The sequence below is a fragment of the Tubulanus polymorphus genome, chromosome 5, assembly GCF_964204645.1.
Source record: "Tubulanus polymorphus chromosome 5, tnTubPoly1.2, whole genome shotgun sequence".
Classification (NCBI taxonomy): domain Eukaryota; kingdom Metazoa; phylum Nemertea; class Palaeonemertea; order Tubulaniformes; family Tubulanidae; genus Tubulanus; species Tubulanus polymorphus.
In genome coordinates, this window is record NC_134029.1 from 23,223,226 (window position 1) to 23,242,532 (window position 19,307).

Consider the following 19,307-nt stretch of genomic DNA (forward strand, 5'->3'; position numbering starts at 1 on the left):
GAAATCCTCAGTGTGACATGCGCAAAATTCCTCGCCGAGAAAAAAATAACAAGCGTTGAATATTCGAATTTTTAATAACCAAAATACCTTTTTAATCTTTATTCATCGTTTTCATATACAGACAAATCAAAAATACGTGCTTTATAAAATCAAATAGAGATATATTAATACGTAGGTATAATGAAATATGATCAGGATCGATCTTTTTAAGGCAGTTTACTCTCGACCAAGTCGGCAAAATACTTGGTTAAAAAACATCCCGTTTTCTCGTGGACAGAATTCTTACTACAATCCTCAGACTCAACATTTCTAACCAGTGACTAAAGGTAAGACAGAATATCATTTGAGCCTTTACTATATTGCGGACTAATAATAATAATAATAATAATAATAATAATAATACGATATGAAAGTTATTTCAAATTTTTAAAAGCCAACGTTTTTTCAACGGGTTTTTCATCAGATTACAACCGTCTGAATAAACAATTCGCGTCGACGACATCTATGAGTACGGGGGCGCCTATTAGAAAATACACCACGTGGATGAAGAATTCATAGCACACACCGGTTTTCTTAGAACAACACCAAGTTTCAGCATTCCTCTCTTTCTCTCGCGTGAAGTTTTTAAATACTCATTCATTCATCAGAAGCGGAAGCAACACACGCTACTGAATAAATATTAGATTATAAAGTCGTTTGGAAAAACCATAACTGGCATCGTTGGATTCAGTTTAATAGTTTTAAATCACTGACAATGCATCAACCGTAGAACTGAGACTAGGATGTTGAGAATACTATTTTCATTTGATTGTCTTATATCTGATTAAATCGGCTCTATAACCGATACTTACGTATTCTAAGCCAATGTCATCTTCACCCGTCAAGGATTCAAACTCACTAAGCTAAAGCCGTTCGAGTTCGGGGGAGCGATACCGGACCCCTGGCAAGCGAGGACGAGCAATTGTATTCGTGGCCATTGTATTTAATAAAATTCAACCAGTGATCGCCTTAGAAAAATAATTTCAAAAGAATATACTTAGACTAGACATGAAGGAAGATAACATTTAACGGCAAGAAATGATTTAGAAAACGAAGAGCGTTTTACGAGAATCTATGAATGAGATATTCTAGACTAAATAACTATAATGAAATATCCTGCATTGAACAGGTAATGAATAAACTGATGTAGGTATCAATTTGCAGCCCTAAATCGCCCCTCAGATCTTCACCAGTCCACAATCACCTCTTCAGACATTTACCAGTATTAGTGTTATATCTTGACCAGCAACAATCACGAAGTTATCGAAGTTATGACGATGAAATGCTTAACGTTAGGTTTTTGTAGTTATACAAGTCCTTAACACACATTGTCTGGACAATTATAAGAATGGTGATACAGTATTGAATGTGTGATGAGGGCAGACAGGGCTCAGGTAGCAGATTCATACCTACAGTACTTAACTAATGACTCACGGTCCATTACATTCGATGAAAATCAATTATTGATATCAATATAGAATTGTTTCATAGCTTTATCACCTCGTTATCGCCTTATGCTATAAAACTAATCTAAGCTATTACAGCCATCATGTGTATATCAGTACCCATTTTGATATCAATCTACATTAAATTTACACATAAAAACACTCATGCATCTGTTTAATTCAGTAATTCGATATTGTACTGTAATATACACTCGCGTGTACTAATTTCACCCTACACAAACGGACCCACCATAAATCAAATGCTTCCATATGACCAAATATACGCCAGTTTCAGTATCAAATGCTTTAGGAAGGGCCCTAAAAATTTATGGGATATTTGTTGAAATATATTTACTGATCCTAAATACATAGAATAAACCGTTCGACTCGGATATCACTACCAAAAAAAGATGTCACTTGAACACAGTTTGAACCCAACTTAAATTGTTGCGCATTTCCTATAGAAAGTTGCGCCAGTGTTTCACGCGGAAATCAAGTAGCCACATGTTTCGTATTAATTCAATCAATCGATCAACGATCGCAGCTTGTAACTAAACACATTAGTAATTCATAGAAAATCATGATACATCTCGTTAATGATCGATTAAATGTAACGATATCATCATATAGGCTAGAACACACTGTACACGGAAGTACAATAGCTTCAAATGCTCGTTAATACTGAATAGGGGCGTAATACATAATGTACTTAGGAAAACTTTGACTGGCTTTTAACCTTATCTCCTCAATGAACGCAGTTTACATTTGAAGCAGTGGCCGATAATGGTTACGTACACACACTATGAATGGCCCCTCTATAGGGACAGGTATCGACGTGAATTATCCAACGGTAGTTTCATCTCATGTAACACGAGCCGAAATAGGCTAAAATAACAATGAAATATTTCTCTGCGTTAATATGTACTACTTTTTTCAATCTACCACAATCAACATCACGATTAACATCGCTAACTATTGATACATTACGGCAAGTCGGGTTCGCGTACATTTCATATTAACTTAATCGAATAGAAAACTGTCTGAAAAAACTGTCACAACAACCGCGCAGGCACTGTAGATATCTGGCAAATATTATAGCACCAATTATGAGAAACAGCAGTTACTCTGGCAAGTGAGGATTTGACCGATCCTTTTAAACTATTAAAAGTGCATAGTTCAAGTTACTTTTCCTTCATTTGACCAAACGACGAAATGTCAAGTACTCGTCAAGTACACATTTCGGATATGAGCTAGATTCAGGTTTCAATTCGTATTACTAAGTACATTATACTTCCGTCCTCGATCATATTTATCAGTTTCTAATATTTGAGATCAACGATTAAATATTTCACACATTCAGAGATTATCAAACATAAAACGTACTGATATTGAGCGGTATCTGAGAGTAGCGCGGATAAACGGACAATACGTCAATATTTACTTCAATATTTACTTCACTGTCGTTTCTGTAATAAAAGAAACGTTTCAAAACCGGGACTATGGAAAATGCAAGCAGAAAAGGTTTAAGGCAGTGTTGACATGACAGGCCTATACATGAATACAAATATGCATCCATGACATTTGGACAAATATTGTCAAGATTTTCTTTCAGATAAACACACATCAAAGAGATTAACATCGACAATAAGATACCGGCGCTCACCAGATGGTTTAAACGGGAACATTCTCTCTCACGCGTCTCCCTGGTTTTATATCATTCTTAATCAAATTTCAACTGGATTCTTTGGAATCCTAACATCATCGAATGAGATATTACCATCAATTTATTTTTCTACTCTGTATTTCATATCATTTTCACTGAAAATTGATTTACTCGTACACGTTCCGTTGGTTCCATGTGGCATTACAGAAATAGAGAATGCCCCGCTTTATCCCGATCACGTTTATGAATGATCTGATCTCTGCTGGATATCATTTATTGGTCACCTTGTAAAATATGATGTTCAATCCAGATTTCTGATTAACTGGACGACTATAATTGGTCCTAAATGATTTGGCTAAAATTGGGTATTTGTTATACAGTGGAACCTCGTTACAACGAACTTCAGGGGACCAGAAAATCAGTCCGCTATAACCGATAGTTCGTTATATCTAGTATAAAATCATTGAAATCGTCCTATTTAGAGATCGAAATTCTAAGTTCGTATTAAATGCTGAATCATTATACCGAGGTTCCGCTGTAATAGATATTGTAATACATCATGGTTCAATACTTTCTGAAAGACAGCGCAAAATCTTGTGATAATACGTAACGACACTAAAGACTACTCGTATCATCTTTTGTCTTCTTCTTGATCGATCATTCTTATCAAATCTGCCACTGACGCGAGACTGGCTGTTTTCGACCCGATACACATGTCGTGCTGACTTTTCGACAAGTTTTTATCACAGAAAACTGGATGGAAGATGTGAATCATGCCGGGGTCCGGCGCCCGGAATACTCGCAAACTACTCAACAATGTCCGGTCGAATATATCGACGTCTTCGAGTCCCCAACCTTTAATCGACGTGTTGAATCCGCCGACGAGCGTCAAATCGCTTTTATAAATACTCGCGATGCCGTAGCCGAATATTCTCCAGTAGCCGCGCCACGACGCGAAGTTAAACGGATCGTCGGAACAATCGCGCGATTTACAAACGATTTCCGGATCGTACTGACTGAATACGATCGGGTAATAAACCTGTTTCGTTCGTATCGTGTGTTGACGAACTCGCGTCAACGCGTCGCGCGATAAATAGATGTCGACGTCGACGAAAAATAACAGATCGGAATCGCGACGTTTCCTGGCGCCGGCTTCGAGCGCGATCGATCGCGAGAACACTCCGTCCATTCGATGAACGACGATCTCCGCCGACGGATATTCCGACCTCGCGCGATCAACCAAATCGATTATCCGCGACGCTTCCGACGAGCCGTTGGTCGTCCGCTGAAACAGCATCACCGAAAGCGTCACCGGTTGGTCGCCTGGAGACGATAGGAACGTCGTCGCGAAATTGCGCAAGAAACGCGAGAACGTCTCCACGCGACCTTGAATCGGAAGTATCAAATGCACGGTAGCCGCTCTCGTGGAACTCGAGCAAACTTGAACGTGTTTTCGTTTCGATGCCGGGTTTCTTAACTTTCCTTTTCGAATACGACTCGGTTTGTTGTTGTTCTCAGCGTTTTCGCGACCGCCGCGACGAGAAGCGTCGTATTCGTCGACTGCGCGGAATGAAATCTCCAGATCGGCGAACGTCTGATGTACGTACGTATGTCGACGTACGTCCAACTTCTTACGATTTCCGGTGAACTTTTTATACAGCAACAACAAATCGAATATATAATCGACTCCGTGGACCGGGTCGACGCGGTGGTATCCGTATAGGATATCTTTATAATCGATCGTGCGTCCTTTCTGTTGAGAATTACCGTTGATCAATTTCATCACCTGAATGATCACTTTATGTAACGCGTTATGAAATGATTTATCGACACCGCGACGCGGGTTTAAATCGGTCGCCGAATAGTAATGCCGGTGCAGGAAATTCCACGTCAGGACTTCGTCGGCGCTGCGAGGTTTGAATTTTCGTAATGAAATGGCTAGATTGGAATCGGTCTCGCCGACGGGACGCTCGTTTAAATACCACTGCATTCGATTGATATCTCGTCGCAGTAGCTTCAAGTCGTGTCGTCGATCAGTGTTTTCTAACGATAAGAAATGATTATACATGCGATAAAGATGTCGGTGATCTTTCACCGGGTGCATCGTGATCGCTTTGTACATTTCGTGTAGTTTCCCGACGCGACCGAACGAACCCTGAGGATCCTCGTGATTCTGATAGAATAATGACTGCATCTGAAAATAAAAATAAAGATATAAAACTGGTTATTTTCGTGTGAAAGAAAATGTTTCAATGGCCAGATGCTGAAAGGCTGTTCATAGTGATCTAGTGAATTACTGCTGTGAAACTGCATAGTTTCTCTGGTATTTATCAGGACTCAGTTGCTCAAAAAGAGGGTCCGATCTAAGGAATGAAAGCCACTTGCCCGGGGGGGAGGGGGGGGGCAAGCATATCTGAAATTTTGCTTCCCCCTCCAAGAGCTACTTGTCCTACAGAGACAGTCTAATTGGTGGCACTATGATTCCTTTTCTGAAAAATCTTCCATTTTAACGCGAAAACGAAATGCGTTAAGAAATCCGTTGTATCGAATGGGAAAAAAAGCTTTGTGACATAAAATTGCACTAGCCCGGGGGACAAGTGATAATGATAACCTACTTGCCCTGATGAGAATATACTTGTCCCGGGCAATCAGACAAGTGCTTAGATCGGACCCTGCAAAAGTTGGTTAAAGTTGTTGGACAAATACCATCTTCATAGTCACTATTTCTAATATCCAATATTTTTCTAACTTTAACCAACTTTTGAGAGAATGTACCCAGGTCCTGGACACAGTTCTAAGATTTAATTCTGGTGGTGGTAAAACATCACAAAAAAATCATAGAAGGTCTTGAGGAGGCGGGCGGGTATGTCCTACCAGATACAAAGTGTCAACGATGGATAAGACAAATCTGAGAAGTGATAAGTAGTGTTAATAATTGGCCATATTTTCTAACCGACCATGAGCAGAAATTTAAGAATGGGCCAAGGCCAGGTAAAAGTTGAAATGTTGCCTAGTAGAAGCATTTTGACACAAATTCGAGTTGAAAAGGGCAGTTTAGCACAGTTTGCAGCTGATATCTACATTTACTGTGGGAACAGCTGAATCAGTTTATATAAACAGAATAGCCAGGTCAGGTAAAGTCTGCAGTGTTACCCGTTTTCCCTGTTATACTAAACTAAAACTACTACTAAAACGAATACAAGGTTTGAGAGCACTGAACAACACTCAACCCCAGCAGCATTATCAATCAGCTGAAACAGTTAGAATAAATACATTCTGACTCTATAAACAAAACCTACTCAAAGTAACTACTTGTACATATAAGGGTGAATAAAAAGTTCTAAATTCCCAAGAAAAGGAAAAGAAAGGATTCTGTAGAATCCGGGGGGGGGGGGGGGGGCTTAGCAAGCCCCTCAAAACTTCCAAGTGTCTTTAAAGGTACTTTTTTCAAAGAGGACATAATTTTTTTTTTTTTTTTTAAAGTAATTTCCGTAAACAAAGGCGCAATTTTGTCAGAAATTCTTCGAAACTGCCAGAGTACTTTTTTCTTGATAATTAGCCCTAATATTACTATCAGATCCATGCCCGGACACCCGCAAATTTCCGTAACTCACCTCAAACGCCCACGGACACTGAACCCCGGCAAACTTGCGAACGCATCTCCCGATTTCCACATCTTCGTGTTTCGTGTACAAATGTTTCAAACAATAGTTAATATGAGGAACGATTCGTTTGAGGGTCTCGCGACTGAAAACGATCGCCGTGCCGCCCATACAATAATTCTCATCGTAACGCAACACGAGATTCTTCCCGCCGACGCCTTTACCGGCCTGTCCGATATACAACGGCTTCGAACTATTCAACGACCGTAAAAACGTCGCCAGTCGTTTACCGTGAATAAAAACGTCGTCGTCGCTGCGTACGAACCATTCGAATCGATCGATGTAATTATCGTGCAAATATTTCAACATCAAAAATGATTTTTTCTGCGGCGGGTACGTGTCGTCGACCCCTCGTAGATTAATCACCGGGGGTAGACCGGACGTCGCTGACCCGTTACCCGTATCGGCGCTCGAAAAAAACTTCACCTCGCCGTCGATTGTTTTCGCCCACGTGTTCTGAACGGCGACCGCGCGAGTTCCCAGGTATTTATTCGCGGTCATCACGCCGACTAAAATAAATTTCTCATCGTTTTTTTTTCTCGCCGCCGCCGTCAACGTGGTTTCCGCGGAGTCGGTAGTTGTCCTAATTACCGATGACGATGATGATGACACGCGTGGATCGAATTTATCTTTTTTATAAACGCACCGCGGTGGATATTTGCCGGCGTTGTGGTATCTTTTTACAAGGAAATAACCGATGAAAATACCGACTAGCAACAAAACAATCGACCTGTATCTCGACCAGCTGTACCTCGACCATTTACGCAAATTGTGTCCTATTTTTCTCATATTCCGTGTTTTTATTCAGAGCACTAAAACAGCTCTCTCTCAACCACTCACTGTATCTATTACAACGCTAACTCTTCGTGCAGTTCATAAATTTTCAGACTTTTTTTGTTCTTCTTCATTTGAACGATGAATGAATCATTGAGCGAACAATTTCATTACTCCGACTAACACCGCTGTCTCCCATTTAACGAGAATCCACAAATTTTTCTGATGAAATTCTTTAACATGTGAAACTGAAATAAGTGAATTTTTCAGTTTTTCTTTTGCACAATAATTTCTCGGGTCACATTCAGTCGTCGAAGCTTCAACAACGTTAACAGTCAACAATATCTGCAGCTTAAAGTCACGCACACTCACACAGTTCTGCGAGCTGATTATCCATTCATGATTGTCGTCAGTCAAAGATTAACTCCAAATACTATCCTACAATCGCCCGATCCATCGGCCTTTCTCTTCAGCGAAACCATCAGGCTTAATCATCAGGTTGAAAAGGCCAGCCTATACTAACTCTTCACTTTCTTCGACTTCGCAGGTTTCCTCAGTTTGAATGTTCACTTAGATGTCATTGCGGTTTAACACAGACGCGCGCGCGCCGCTCGCCACGTATTTCAAACAGTTCTGTCACTTCTCACGCTTCATTAACCGCGACACATGGAGTCCATGTGAACTTTAAAACTTCTCTATTCTTCACTTCACTTCCGCGTTCATTGACTACAGGAAGTGACGTAACGAGACAGACTGGGGCTCCAGAGAAAATACAATACGGGTAAAAATGGTTTGGGTTGACTCCGGATTGGTCCGCCGCTGAACACACGAGAGATACTGAAGATATTCTGATCACGGCCCGGATTTCACCCAGTCCTGTAGTGTGGCTAACTCCACAATGATCTCCGTCGCTCTACAATCCTAGTGTACATCAGACAGTCACACTAAGGTTCTTGGTGAAGGCCGGGATGTGAGAATGATATTCTGATCATCGGGATAATTCCCGGCTCACATCGGAAGTCACTTAATCCCGCACAGAGAATGAAAAATCGGAACTGCTCAGATCTAATCCTCACTAGTCCTCATGACTTTGAGACATAATTTACATTTTGAAGTATTCCTGAAAATGACCATTATTATTGAAATTATAAATACACACAGTAATTATTTCCGGCGGGGTTGTAATGTCAGCTCTCGGGTGAGCGCAGGCCAGTACGCATGCAACTTCGATCAGGTCCACGGTCGGTAATACGGTTATATAAGCTTACTGAGGACACTGCAAGCAGGGCCCAGGGACCCGTAGTTGAAGTTTGGGGGATGAATAGGCAGTAAAATGAAATCTTTTTATACAGAGTTGCTAGGATATCGGATGACGTTAAGCTATCCCCAAACTGGTTGAACGTAGGGCACGTCTACCGGTCGCAAAAATCACGTGCCCTTTTTTATTGTTTTCATCCTCAAAGTAGAAAAGGGTACGAGAGGAGAAAATTACAAACAAAACGGCGCATTCAGTTGTCCCAATCCTGGAACACAAAAAAAACAACAAAAATGGCCTATCGTCGTCTCTATTCATCCCAAAAGTAGAAAAGGGCACCTACAAGTCATGCCAGGCTCTTTCAGTTGTCCATCAATTCGGAAAAAAGTGCAGGTAAGTCAATTTTCTAGAAAGCACTTTGCACCAGTGACTTCATTTTCATTGGTTGGAAATTGCACCAAAAAGCGGTAAATTATCATAAATTTTGGTGGTAGGGCCTGACCGTTTGTGGATTAAACCATAGAACTATTATTCCGTTATAGTTCTATGATTAAACCCGTAGTTCCGCTACCCTCCCAGGGCTAGCGGTCCCTGGAGTTCACCCCGGCGTGACTCATCTCTAAAACAGCGGCGCCGCAGCGCAATTAAGTTGTCGAGACTCATCTAACTTAGTCTTCATGTCTCACGTTTAGTTCTTTTAGTTTTTTCTTGCGGATTTGCTATGAGAAAAACGCCATAAGTCGGTGAAAAATTATCCCGCAAAGAAGACTAAAAAAGATGTTTCTAATAGTATGTCCCCATGGCAGAGAGAGAAAAGACGATCGATAAAGTTAAAAGTTATTTTTCCAAAAATATCCGACAAAATATGTAAAATATGAACCCAGCAGGCATTTATTACTGATATGATATGATTTCAATGGTTAAAATCGATATGGAATAAATAAATATGTTATATTTAATTTCATCTCGGTTGATCTCGGTTCATCTCGGTAAAATACATCATATCGGTAATAAGGATGACCGTCGAGTAAACTGCGGCACGCGAGAGTTTCTTCGTCTTCTCTATTTCCGCTTATCGCGTGTCGCAGTTACCCCATAAACATGGCGGACGGCCTGACAATGTTTTAGATCAAATTTTCCCGAGCTTTTTCAGCGGAATACTCGATCGTACGTGGATAATGTGCATAAACAATCCTGTAATCTGTTAAAGAGATAATCGAAGAATGTATTGATCAATATATTTGACGACCAGTTTCGTTAATTCGTAAGGAATTCCGTGAAAACATAGCTTTCTCGACCGGGCCATTTTGGACTGGTTGTCGGTGTATATCTCCCTGTACTGAGAAACGACGATCTCGTCATGTCGTCGAAATCAAAACCCCTGGAAGACGGTGTCGTGCTGAAGAAGTTTCAGTCAATAGCCCCGACCCAGGAAGGTATTCAAACTCTATCGAAGTGGATGATTCATTATAAAGCTCACGCCAGTAAACTGGTCGTACTCTGGATGAATGTGATGAAAAACGGTAATTATGACCAATGGGGTACCCGCGAAACCAGCTATCCCACCAGATGGCGCAACAAGCAGTAGGTCGTTCGTTGTCAAAATTAGTTCATTTTCAATGACATTTGAACTGGATTTTTGAACTCCTCAATCCATATACTATCACAGCACCTACCAGTATACAATACTTTCATTCTTCTAATCGGATGTTGGTAAAGTTTCCAAAAATGATTCATTCATTTAAGAGAAAAGTTAATTTAGGTTTAATTGAAATGTAGACGAAATCGAACGTGGACGACCAACTATCTACTAGCGACACCTGGCGGATCCTCGCCTGCCATACGTGGAATCCTCGATTGCCACAGTAGCACTGCGGGTACCCCATTACGCGACTTTTCTGAAATTCTTTTTCATTTTCTTGATAATCTGGCTATAGTCGGATAAAGATCGAAAACAAGAAGTGATCGTTTTGCTGAAATGGTATAATTCCTGAATCTAGTCGCTTTCTGATCTGCTGATCGACAACTGAGGTGTTGAAAATCGAAGAAAGCATCGAAGAGAAATTAATGGATTTGAAACCATTGCCTACTTACTATGGTCTAGTGCAGTATTCTACCACTAGATCGTTACTTCTGCCCCTAAACCTAACCCCTACTCGTAATTTGCAAAATATCCACTCCTTAAAGGGCACGGATGTGAAGCTGGAGGGGTTAGGTGACATTTTGATCGATCATCTGACTCCGGCCAATGATTCCTTCTTTTAGATATCTAATCGATATTTTGTAAAATATATTTTCAGCTAAACCTGCGCAGCGTTTGACGCTGTTTTATTTGTGTAACGACGTCGTTCAGAATTGTAAACGAAAAAACGCCGTCATTTTTCAAACGCTTTTTAAAACCGTATTGAAAGACGCCGTTTTATTGGTCAGGTATGTCGCATTCTTACCTAGGTTACAACTTGATTCCTTTGAAAACTCCTCTGAATTGAAGAATTAATTAATTTACGAGGACCTTAAATCTCCTAAATTGCACCAAACTCCTTGAATTTTCTGATTGCTATGCACTATCTTGTGATATCATGTCCGGTACATTTACCGCTGTAAACCTTTTTCATTTTTAATATTTTTCCTTTTGAATGAATACTCCTCTAATGAACCCAATTGCTTCGTTGTCTTTAAGTTAAACGTTGAAATGATTGAATTTCTTAACCCTTTCAGTGCTGGCTAATTAATACCCTATAGTGCTGAAGATAATTTGAAAATTCTGAAAAATTCCACCCTAGTGTGTTTAATAACAGGAATACCACTATAGTGCGTCTACACCGCGGTGCAATGTATCGTTAGTTACTAATATTTCACTATGTTTGACAGGTGCTGCCATCTTTCAAGAGAGATAATTAGTAATTACTAATTTAATCAATACGACGCAGTGCGGTGTACTAGCAAAATCCATCACTGATTCTTACACCGCACTGCGGATTATGAAAGGGTTAAACAGTATTTTTATTTTCGTTGCAGAGATGAAAGTATACGTAAAAATATCGAACGGATATTAAAAATCTGGACGGAACGAAATGTTTATCACACAGATTTTATCGATCAGCTACAGTCAACTTTAAGTAAGTTTGTTTCGTTCATTGAAGATTTGATTCAGTTGATCCGGTTCTCCGGAGCTCGACCCTCTCGGGTTGAGGTTGCCTCGATCGTTTATCAAAATCTCTTCATTTCTTTTCAAAATTCAACTGATTCGGATCCGGTTTCTGGGTCAAGTTTCACAAACGTGATTCACTCTTGATTCATGAAGAAATTGAATTGAAATGAGATTTTTTTAAAAGAATTTTAAACTGGTCCAAAAGCCATATTTAACGGAGAAGTCTAGTTCCACACTTACTGTTACTCTTGAGTGAAAATGAGTAAATTAAGAATATGTGACTTAAGTCCAGAACTGTGGAACTGGGTCCTACATATTATATCTTTATTAGAGTCAACTTTCAACTGATCCGTAAAATTGTTGTCTTTTGACCTGTTTTTAGTGCAAGACATTCCAACAGAACCAGAACCAGAACCAATACCTGATATCGAACCCGATTATCCCGAGGAAATACCATTAGTTGAACCAGAAGCTGCGCCTCCCCCGAAGAAAAAGAAAACTATCGATCCTAAACTTTTACAAGATTTTCAGGTAATTGTTTTGAGTCCGGTGCAGATATTACAAAAAATAATGGCACACAAAATCAGGTGTATAACAGGTAGGGGCCGTTAAGTGTGTATTTGAAATTCAGCTGATATTCAACCAAACCTCCATGTACACAATTAACATACATTTTTAGTCACTCGCTTTAATTACTAACAAGTATCTGTGGCACACTGACGTTCATTGTGATTTAAAAAAATCATCTTTTCTTCGACTGCAGCCGAAAGAAATGGCTGAAAAGATGGTGAATTTCATCGCTACAATTAAAGAGGCCGAAATGAAAGAATTGAATGCATCTCGATTACGTTTTGACATCAACACAGTTGAAGAAGTTAAAAGATTGAAAGGTATGAATGAATTCACCTCAATGCAGGGTTCTGACGGATCTGGGATTTGTTTTTCCCGGCGCAGAAATCATGGAAAACTGACGTTGCATTTTTGACGGTGTCTTGTTCTTGTTGGACTGCAATTGACTTAAACCCACGGGCTAATGTAATTGAAAGAGTTAGCCCGGGTTAAAGTTATTTTCAGTCAATAAAACTGGCCCCAGGGATTTTTTGGTCAAGGGTCAGGGAAAATATGGTAATTTATGATTCCCTGATCTGTAAGAAACTTTTTGATGATAATCTAAGCTTTCTGCGTAGATCAGATTGAATGTTCGATGAATACGATATTTCAGATCGAAGTCACGGATATGATTTCGCTCGTCAGTTCGAAGAGTCGTGTAATAAACTGGAGGATTACGTGAAATATTTAGAGAAGGTCGCCGGTGATCGGGAATCGTTGTTACTAATGCTCGATACTAGTGAGATGTACTACGACGCTCAATACGGAGAAGCTAAAGTTGTCGCAAATGTAAGTTCAGTGGTTAGATTCTAAGATAAGTGAATTTGTCATCTAGATGTAGCGGTAAAGAAATGGAATACTCAGTAGTAAACCTTCATTTCAACTCTGACACTCATTAGCGCTCAGGGGCCAGTTGCACAGTCATGACTTAAGACCAAAAGTGGTCTTCAATCTTAAGACTGGTCTTAAGTTGTTAGATTGGCTATAGAACTAAGTTGGTCTTAGACTGGTCTTAAGTCTAAGCCATGACTATGCAACCGACCCCAGGAATTTCGCTGTTTATTTCTTACCAGAAAATTCAAGGGAAAAGCCACATTTGGGCTTGAGTGCTAATAGGTTAATAAACTTAGTTATTTCATCATCATCTACAATACAACAGATTATCTGTAATGTTGATTCTATGCTGTATTGTACTAGTTCAATTTGACTCGATATTAAATGTTGTTATTAAGATAAAAACCCACTTTAAATCTACAAATTAAAAGCATTTAAAAACAAGAAATTTATTTAATATTCGAACAATCTAAAATATATGAAATACACGATGTTTCGATCTCACACTAGAGATCATCGTCAGGTGTGAGATATAGACTAAAAACAGGGGTACATATACAGGTTAATTGAGTAAATTGGTGAGTGAGACAAAATCCTCTTTTGATTAAATATAGTTTGTTTGTGTTGTAGGCGTATAGAAATTTCGGTTCGCGGATCAATAGACAACGGAAGCATTTAGACGAAACGCGACGTAAACTGCCAGAACCGAAACCTCAGTCGGTTTATACTGATTCTAGTAATACTGATGTCATCGATATGGAATTAGACGAACAGCAGGATAGCATGTATAAACGTAAGTACGACTAGAATTTCGTGAACTCGTTTTGACTAATTTCTTTTTGCAAACGTTAATATTCAATCGTCATTATTTTCGAACTGGTTTCTGCATCGGCCAAGAATTCACCGTGATGTGGATCGCCGAAGTCCACTAAAAAGGTTAATTGAAAATATAGAAATATTTCTGATGAGCTATCACCCTTCATCGTCAGTGGAGGCAATATATTTCGGTATTTTTGATGAACCCTTTAGCTAATTTTGGGACTTTCCATCACGGCTATTGCGATTTAAAGTTATATAACATGTATTAGGCACTTAGTTATCTAACCCTAGTCAAATTCTAACTGAAAACACAAGTATAACTGGCTTCAATCCAACAAATGATTTAAAAACCTTTTTTGATTGTGCTGATTTTCAATCTCCTATCAATCTGCAGTCTGTACCCACCCCCTTCAGAATCAGACTTTTGCCATCCTTCTTACAAAAACTGATGGTCTTCACAAGATCTCCTGTCTCGATCATTGGCATCTCTATTCGAGAATAAATGACAGTTTATCCCGGGCCCCTCGCAGACATTTCGTCGCAGTACATTGAAAATTAGATCATTCAGACTTAACGCTTCAAAACGCTATTGTCTGATGGGTGCGGGTAGGGACAACAGATTCATTCAGGGATTAGATTGATGTGAAAAATGCATGTCTGCTGGAAAACAAAAATATGAAAAATTCGATACCACATCTGATATTTTCATGTTCCTGTTTTTGTTGTGAAAAAATGTGGAGAAAAGCCAATAGTGCGAGGATGAAATAGAATTCAGTGATCACTGATATGTTTATCTCGTGGTATTGAATAGAATTACGCTGTGTGTGTTGGACTATAGCGTGTATATTGTTGTGGTTTTCAGCTGTTTACGGACCGGGGTCCAACACGTCCACAACCGATTCGCTTCACTGTCGTCCTATATCCAGTGTTCCGACTATTGCGGCCGAAGGTACTGCCATTTTGTATCCTTGCAATTCGAATATCGTTTTCGATTGCAAGGGCGGATCCGGAAACGTTTTATTAAAAACAGGGTCGTACGGACTAGCGATCGGAATAGATTATCATACAGTAAACCATGCGTCGTCGGTGGGATGAAGGCTCGCGGGAAAATGTTTCATCCTGTTTTATATTTCTCTTTTTCAAGTCAAATTAAACACTGAACAAATAGATCAATGATTTTATTTTGAGAGGTTGCTTTAGTAGTCAGACTACAGAAGCAACCTCTCATGAATGATGAGTCGATACAAGGAACAAACGTCGAGCTCTGTTTCTATTGTTAGACGTAGTTTTCATTCAAAATCTTGATAATTTTTCTCAAGTCTAGGAAAAAACCTTCCTGTCAGAAAACATTCGACCTACGCGTGGTTTACTGTACCCTCTTTTTAATACGAACGTACCGTAAATAGAAAAGAAAAAACTAATACACTTTACTAAAAAAACAGTTTTTCTATTCAAGCTGCGATGAGTTTTAAACAGCGTTCGATTGTGGATCCGCCCTTCGTGATTGATCAACCAGTCTGTTGTGTCGAGTGAAATTTCAGGGCTCTCATTGGCGAACGAAAATCGAATTATCTTTCATCCCCAAAAATTATTTATATTCATCATTATTATTTTGATTGCAGGCGAAAGCAAAGTAGTTACCACGGCTTTGAACACGTTATATAAACTAATATTCTGCGCACTCGACGTATCGAAACAGTCACCATCCCTTTTGATTTTTTCGATGTATTCATTTGAAACCGTTCAGAAATTTTGAGCCCTGAAACAAACGTCGTTTAGTCGTAAACCTAGAATATGATAGACTTATATTTTTAAGATTTTTAGTTCACGAATTGTGTTATAATTTCTTTTCGAATTATTACGTATTGCGTTTAATAAAGTATCAAATAATATCATATCATATCATTATTTACCATCAAAAAAGGCCATAGGCCTATGTACAGACAGCCTCATAATAACACTCTAGTATTTATGCAAATGAATATGAAGCTCGTAAGAGTAAAAGAATTCATGAACTTACGATAGAAACTCTTGGTCACATTCTTTCGCATATATTTCATAAGTTTCAGTTGGTTAAAGTTAACTAGTATTAATGTCAACCGGGATGGTGACTACCCCCAACCCCTCCTCATGATCCAATAATTCGGTGATGATTGAAAAATGAATCGTTTCAATTTTTTCAGAAATCAAAACTGATGACGATGCTTATTCGATTAGTTCAGAAATATCGGCACCATCGCCGGAGGGATCGCCGTTTGAACTACAACTGTCTCCTATAGACGAAACTAAAAAGAAAGATTTCAATATCGTTAAAGGCAAGTACCGGTTGAGAGAAAGAGAGAACATGGACTTATTAAGGCATAGATAATATGGAAAATATAGTAAACAGGGTGGCCTCTTACTAACCTGGAAATCAGAGAAAAGTTTGGGAATTTAATTTCTTTAAAAAGGTCGGGAATAGTCAAGAGAATTCTGTAAAAAAGCTAAAAATCAGCAGGAAGTCGGTGAAGTTTGTTGAGATTGTGTAGATCGTGTGTAATAATCAAACAATATCTGTTTTCTATATCAGGAATCGGTGATGGTTTGGAAAGTCGATTAGCTTCGATGCAATCAGCCGTTTATAACCCGAAAGAAGCCTTAAAACCGAAGAAATCGGGCGTTCACGAGATTATTCAACACGCGCGACTGTCGGCTGGAATCATGAACGCCGATGGCGGCAGCGGTGATTCTACTCCGGTTAAAGACGAGCCGTTCGGAGGAACCGGAGACGGAGATACGACTCCGACCCAGGACGAGATGTTCGACCAGCAACAGTCGTCGTCGTCGTCGCAGAATTCATCGTCGATTTCGAAATCGGTGGAATTACTCGATCAGTTGATCAGTCAAACGAAACAAACCGATCCGACGTTGTTACAGAATCTCGCGATGCTCCGCGACCAAGTTCAAAAACAAGTTCTACTCGACAAAGAGAAAACGCCGCCCGCGAAGAAAGGACCCGATAACTGGACGGCTTGGAAAGCTCAGAAAGAAGGCGCGAAATCGACGTCTGGTCAGGATGATGAAGAATCTCCTCCACCACCTCCCCCTCCACCCCCTCCAGCTCCCCTCATCAATAACGTACCCCCGTTTAATCTACCGATGGTTCTGCCTCAAATGATGCAGCCTCCTCCCGCGCCGATGGGTCTCGCGTTACCCCCACCACCCCCTCCACCCCAGCTACAGTCATCGATCATGTTACGACCTCCATCAGGCGTAACTCCTCCCCCGCTCGTACAGACTCCGCCCTCTTCGATGCAGATGTCACTCACTCCTCCGATAATGACGCCGTCTGCGTCGACTGCGATGTTGAGTCCGCATCAGCAACAATCGATGGCTTCGAACCCGATGATGAATCTTCCGCCGTTCATGCCGCCTCCTAATTTACCTCCCCCGCCTCCTCCGCCTCCCGCGCTGTCTCAGAGTCAGGATTATCCCGTAATCGATCATCGTCGTCACACGGTGCAATCGATTCAAACGATATCGAGCAACGGAGGATTCGACGCGGCGTCCGACGTCGTCGTCGAGATGAATCACCTCGCAGCAGGAGGAGGACGAGGAGGAGGAACATATCATCATCATCAACATCATCATCATCAGCAGCATCATCATCAAACGTCGATGTACGACGATGGAAACGACGAACAGAGGACGATACCGACGATCGGCGGTACGAGGAATAAACCGGTTCTACGTCCGGCTGGTCCGCCGCCGCTGATGCCCAACAAATCAAACCACGGCGACGGCGAAGAACAACAAGACGAATTCATACAAAAACTCAAACAGAAAAGCAACAACATTTCGAATATCGTTTCGGTGAATACGGGCGGCGGTCGTTATCGCTCGTTTTCCGGTAGTAGTTTACGTAATCTGGTGTCAGTTAGTCAAACGGATAGTTACAACGCCGGCGCCGCCGATAGTTCGTTAGTTAATAGCAGCTCTCAGCAGGCGGTCGCCACGTCGGAATTAGAACCGGTGACGAGTATGGCCGCAGGAGGTGGAGCGCCTGATAAAGATGTAACGCAGTCGGCTATGGAGTTAGATTCGGATGAAGGAGGTAGCGACCAGCAGCACCAGCAGCAGCAGCAGCAGCTACAGACCGGTCGTATTAACGAACATCAAACTGATTCACAGCAAACTACGAAAGAAATGGAACGATTCAATCCGGCTCCACTCCTCGATCATCATCGCGACCAGTTTTACGAGGATGATTTCAGTTTTCAGAGTCACGACGGGCCGCACCAGCCGCAGCAGCTACGACCGATGCTACATTTCGATCATTTTCGAGGAGGAAGGCCGCCGATGTATCGTCCTCGGCACCAGCACAGCCCTAGACGTCGCGGGCCGCACCCGGGCTCGTACGGTTTTTACCGACCCAGATACTGATATACTTTCATACTCGTATTGAATGGTAATTGCATTTAACTCCCACTGATTTCTATCTATCTTTCTTTCACCGAATCAAGTTACATATATTTAATGAAAACCATTCATTTAGTTCAGTTCTCGTCACATTATGAAATTGATGAAGTTTACGACATAGATGAAATATTTAAATGTCCAAAAATGTGATTATTTTTTAAGTTCACCGAGCTTGGCCTAATTCATATTTCTCGAAAGCCATCGCGGGGACCACTGTTCGATTCTTAGTTTTTGCTGCCCGATCACCGAGTTCTCTAATTGTTTACAGTTTTGTATACGCGTAAATAGAGGTGAAATTGCTTCAAAAGCTTTCATAATTTGTTGGTTAAAGAGTTGTATATAGAATGTGTATATTGATGTGTTCTGTAAGATACAATTAAAATTGGTTGTATTTGTGTACGATGTGTAAATAGAAATTTATGTAATGTATGTAAATAGCGGCTGCTGTAATGAATGTTTCTATCGAAAAGGTTTTAAAAGCGACCAGAATTTAAATCTAGTTTATAATCGTCACTAATGTGTGAGATCATGATGTTGAATAGATTCTCCTGGAGAATATGCATTAGGAGAAAAATCGTTTTAACTGAGATGAAAATAA

General features: G+C 40.4%; 2 protein-coding genes across 3 annotated transcripts; one reads left to right on the plus strand and one right to left on the minus strand.

The window, feature by feature from the left end:
* Positions 1-113: 113 nt before the first annotated feature.
* Positions 114-7,879, minus strand: LOC141906090 (chondroitin sulfate synthase 1-like). The gene is made up of 2 exons (XM_074795282.1): positions 6,762-7,879; positions 114-5,341 (listed from the first exon to the last, which is right to left on the minus strand). The coding sequence occupies exons 1-2, from the start codon at positions 7,596-7,598 to the stop codon at positions 3,779-3,781; spliced, it is 2,400 nt and encodes a 799-aa protein (XP_074651383.1). The 5' UTR covers positions 7,599-7,879; the 3' UTR covers positions 114-3,778.
* Positions 7,880-9,958: 2,079 nt separating this feature from the next.
* Positions 9,959-19,307, plus strand: LOC141906116 (uncharacterized). 2 transcript variants are annotated; one of them, XM_074795326.1, is made up of 10 exons: positions 9,959-10,361; positions 11,139-11,268; positions 11,857-11,957; positions 12,372-12,520; positions 12,753-12,879; positions 13,212-13,387; positions 14,063-14,225; positions 15,114-15,200; positions 16,435-16,566; positions 16,821-19,307. In XM_074795326.1, the coding sequence occupies exons 1-10, from the start codon at positions 10,199-10,201 to the stop codon at positions 18,671-18,673; spliced, it is 3,081 nt and encodes a 1,026-aa protein (XP_074651427.1). In that variant the 5' UTR covers positions 9,959-10,198; the 3' UTR covers positions 18,674-19,307. The 2 variants fall into 2 exon arrangements, with proteins under 2 accessions (XP_074651427.1, XP_074651428.1); XM_074795327.1 differs by lacking the exon at positions 15,114-15,200.

What these genes read in the sequence shown, in the direction of transcription:
- LOC141906090 (XM_074795282.1), bottom strand. Translation starts at nt 7,598, where the DNA reads ATGAGAAAAATAGGACACAATTTGCGTAAATGGTCGAGGTACAGCTGG. An exon ending in AGTGTCCGTGGGCGTTTGAG is followed by an intron (nt 5,342 to 6,761) that starts GTGAGTTACGGA and finishes TTTTATTTTCAG; the next exon opens with ATGCAGTCATTATTCTATCA.
- LOC141906116 (XM_074795326.1), top strand. Translation starts at nt 10,199, where the DNA reads ATGTCGTCGAAATCAAAACCCCTGGAAGACGGTGTCGTGCTGAAGAAG. An exon ending in AAGCTAAAGTTGTCGCAAAT is followed by an intron (nt 13,388 to 14,062) that starts GTAAGTTCAGTG and finishes TTTGTGTTGTAG; the next exon opens with GCGTATAGAAATTTCGGTTC. An exon ending in GCAGGATAGCATGTATAAAC is followed by an intron (nt 14,226 to 15,113) that starts GTAAGTACGACT and finishes TGTGGTTTTCAG; the next exon opens with CTGTTTACGGACCGGGGTCC.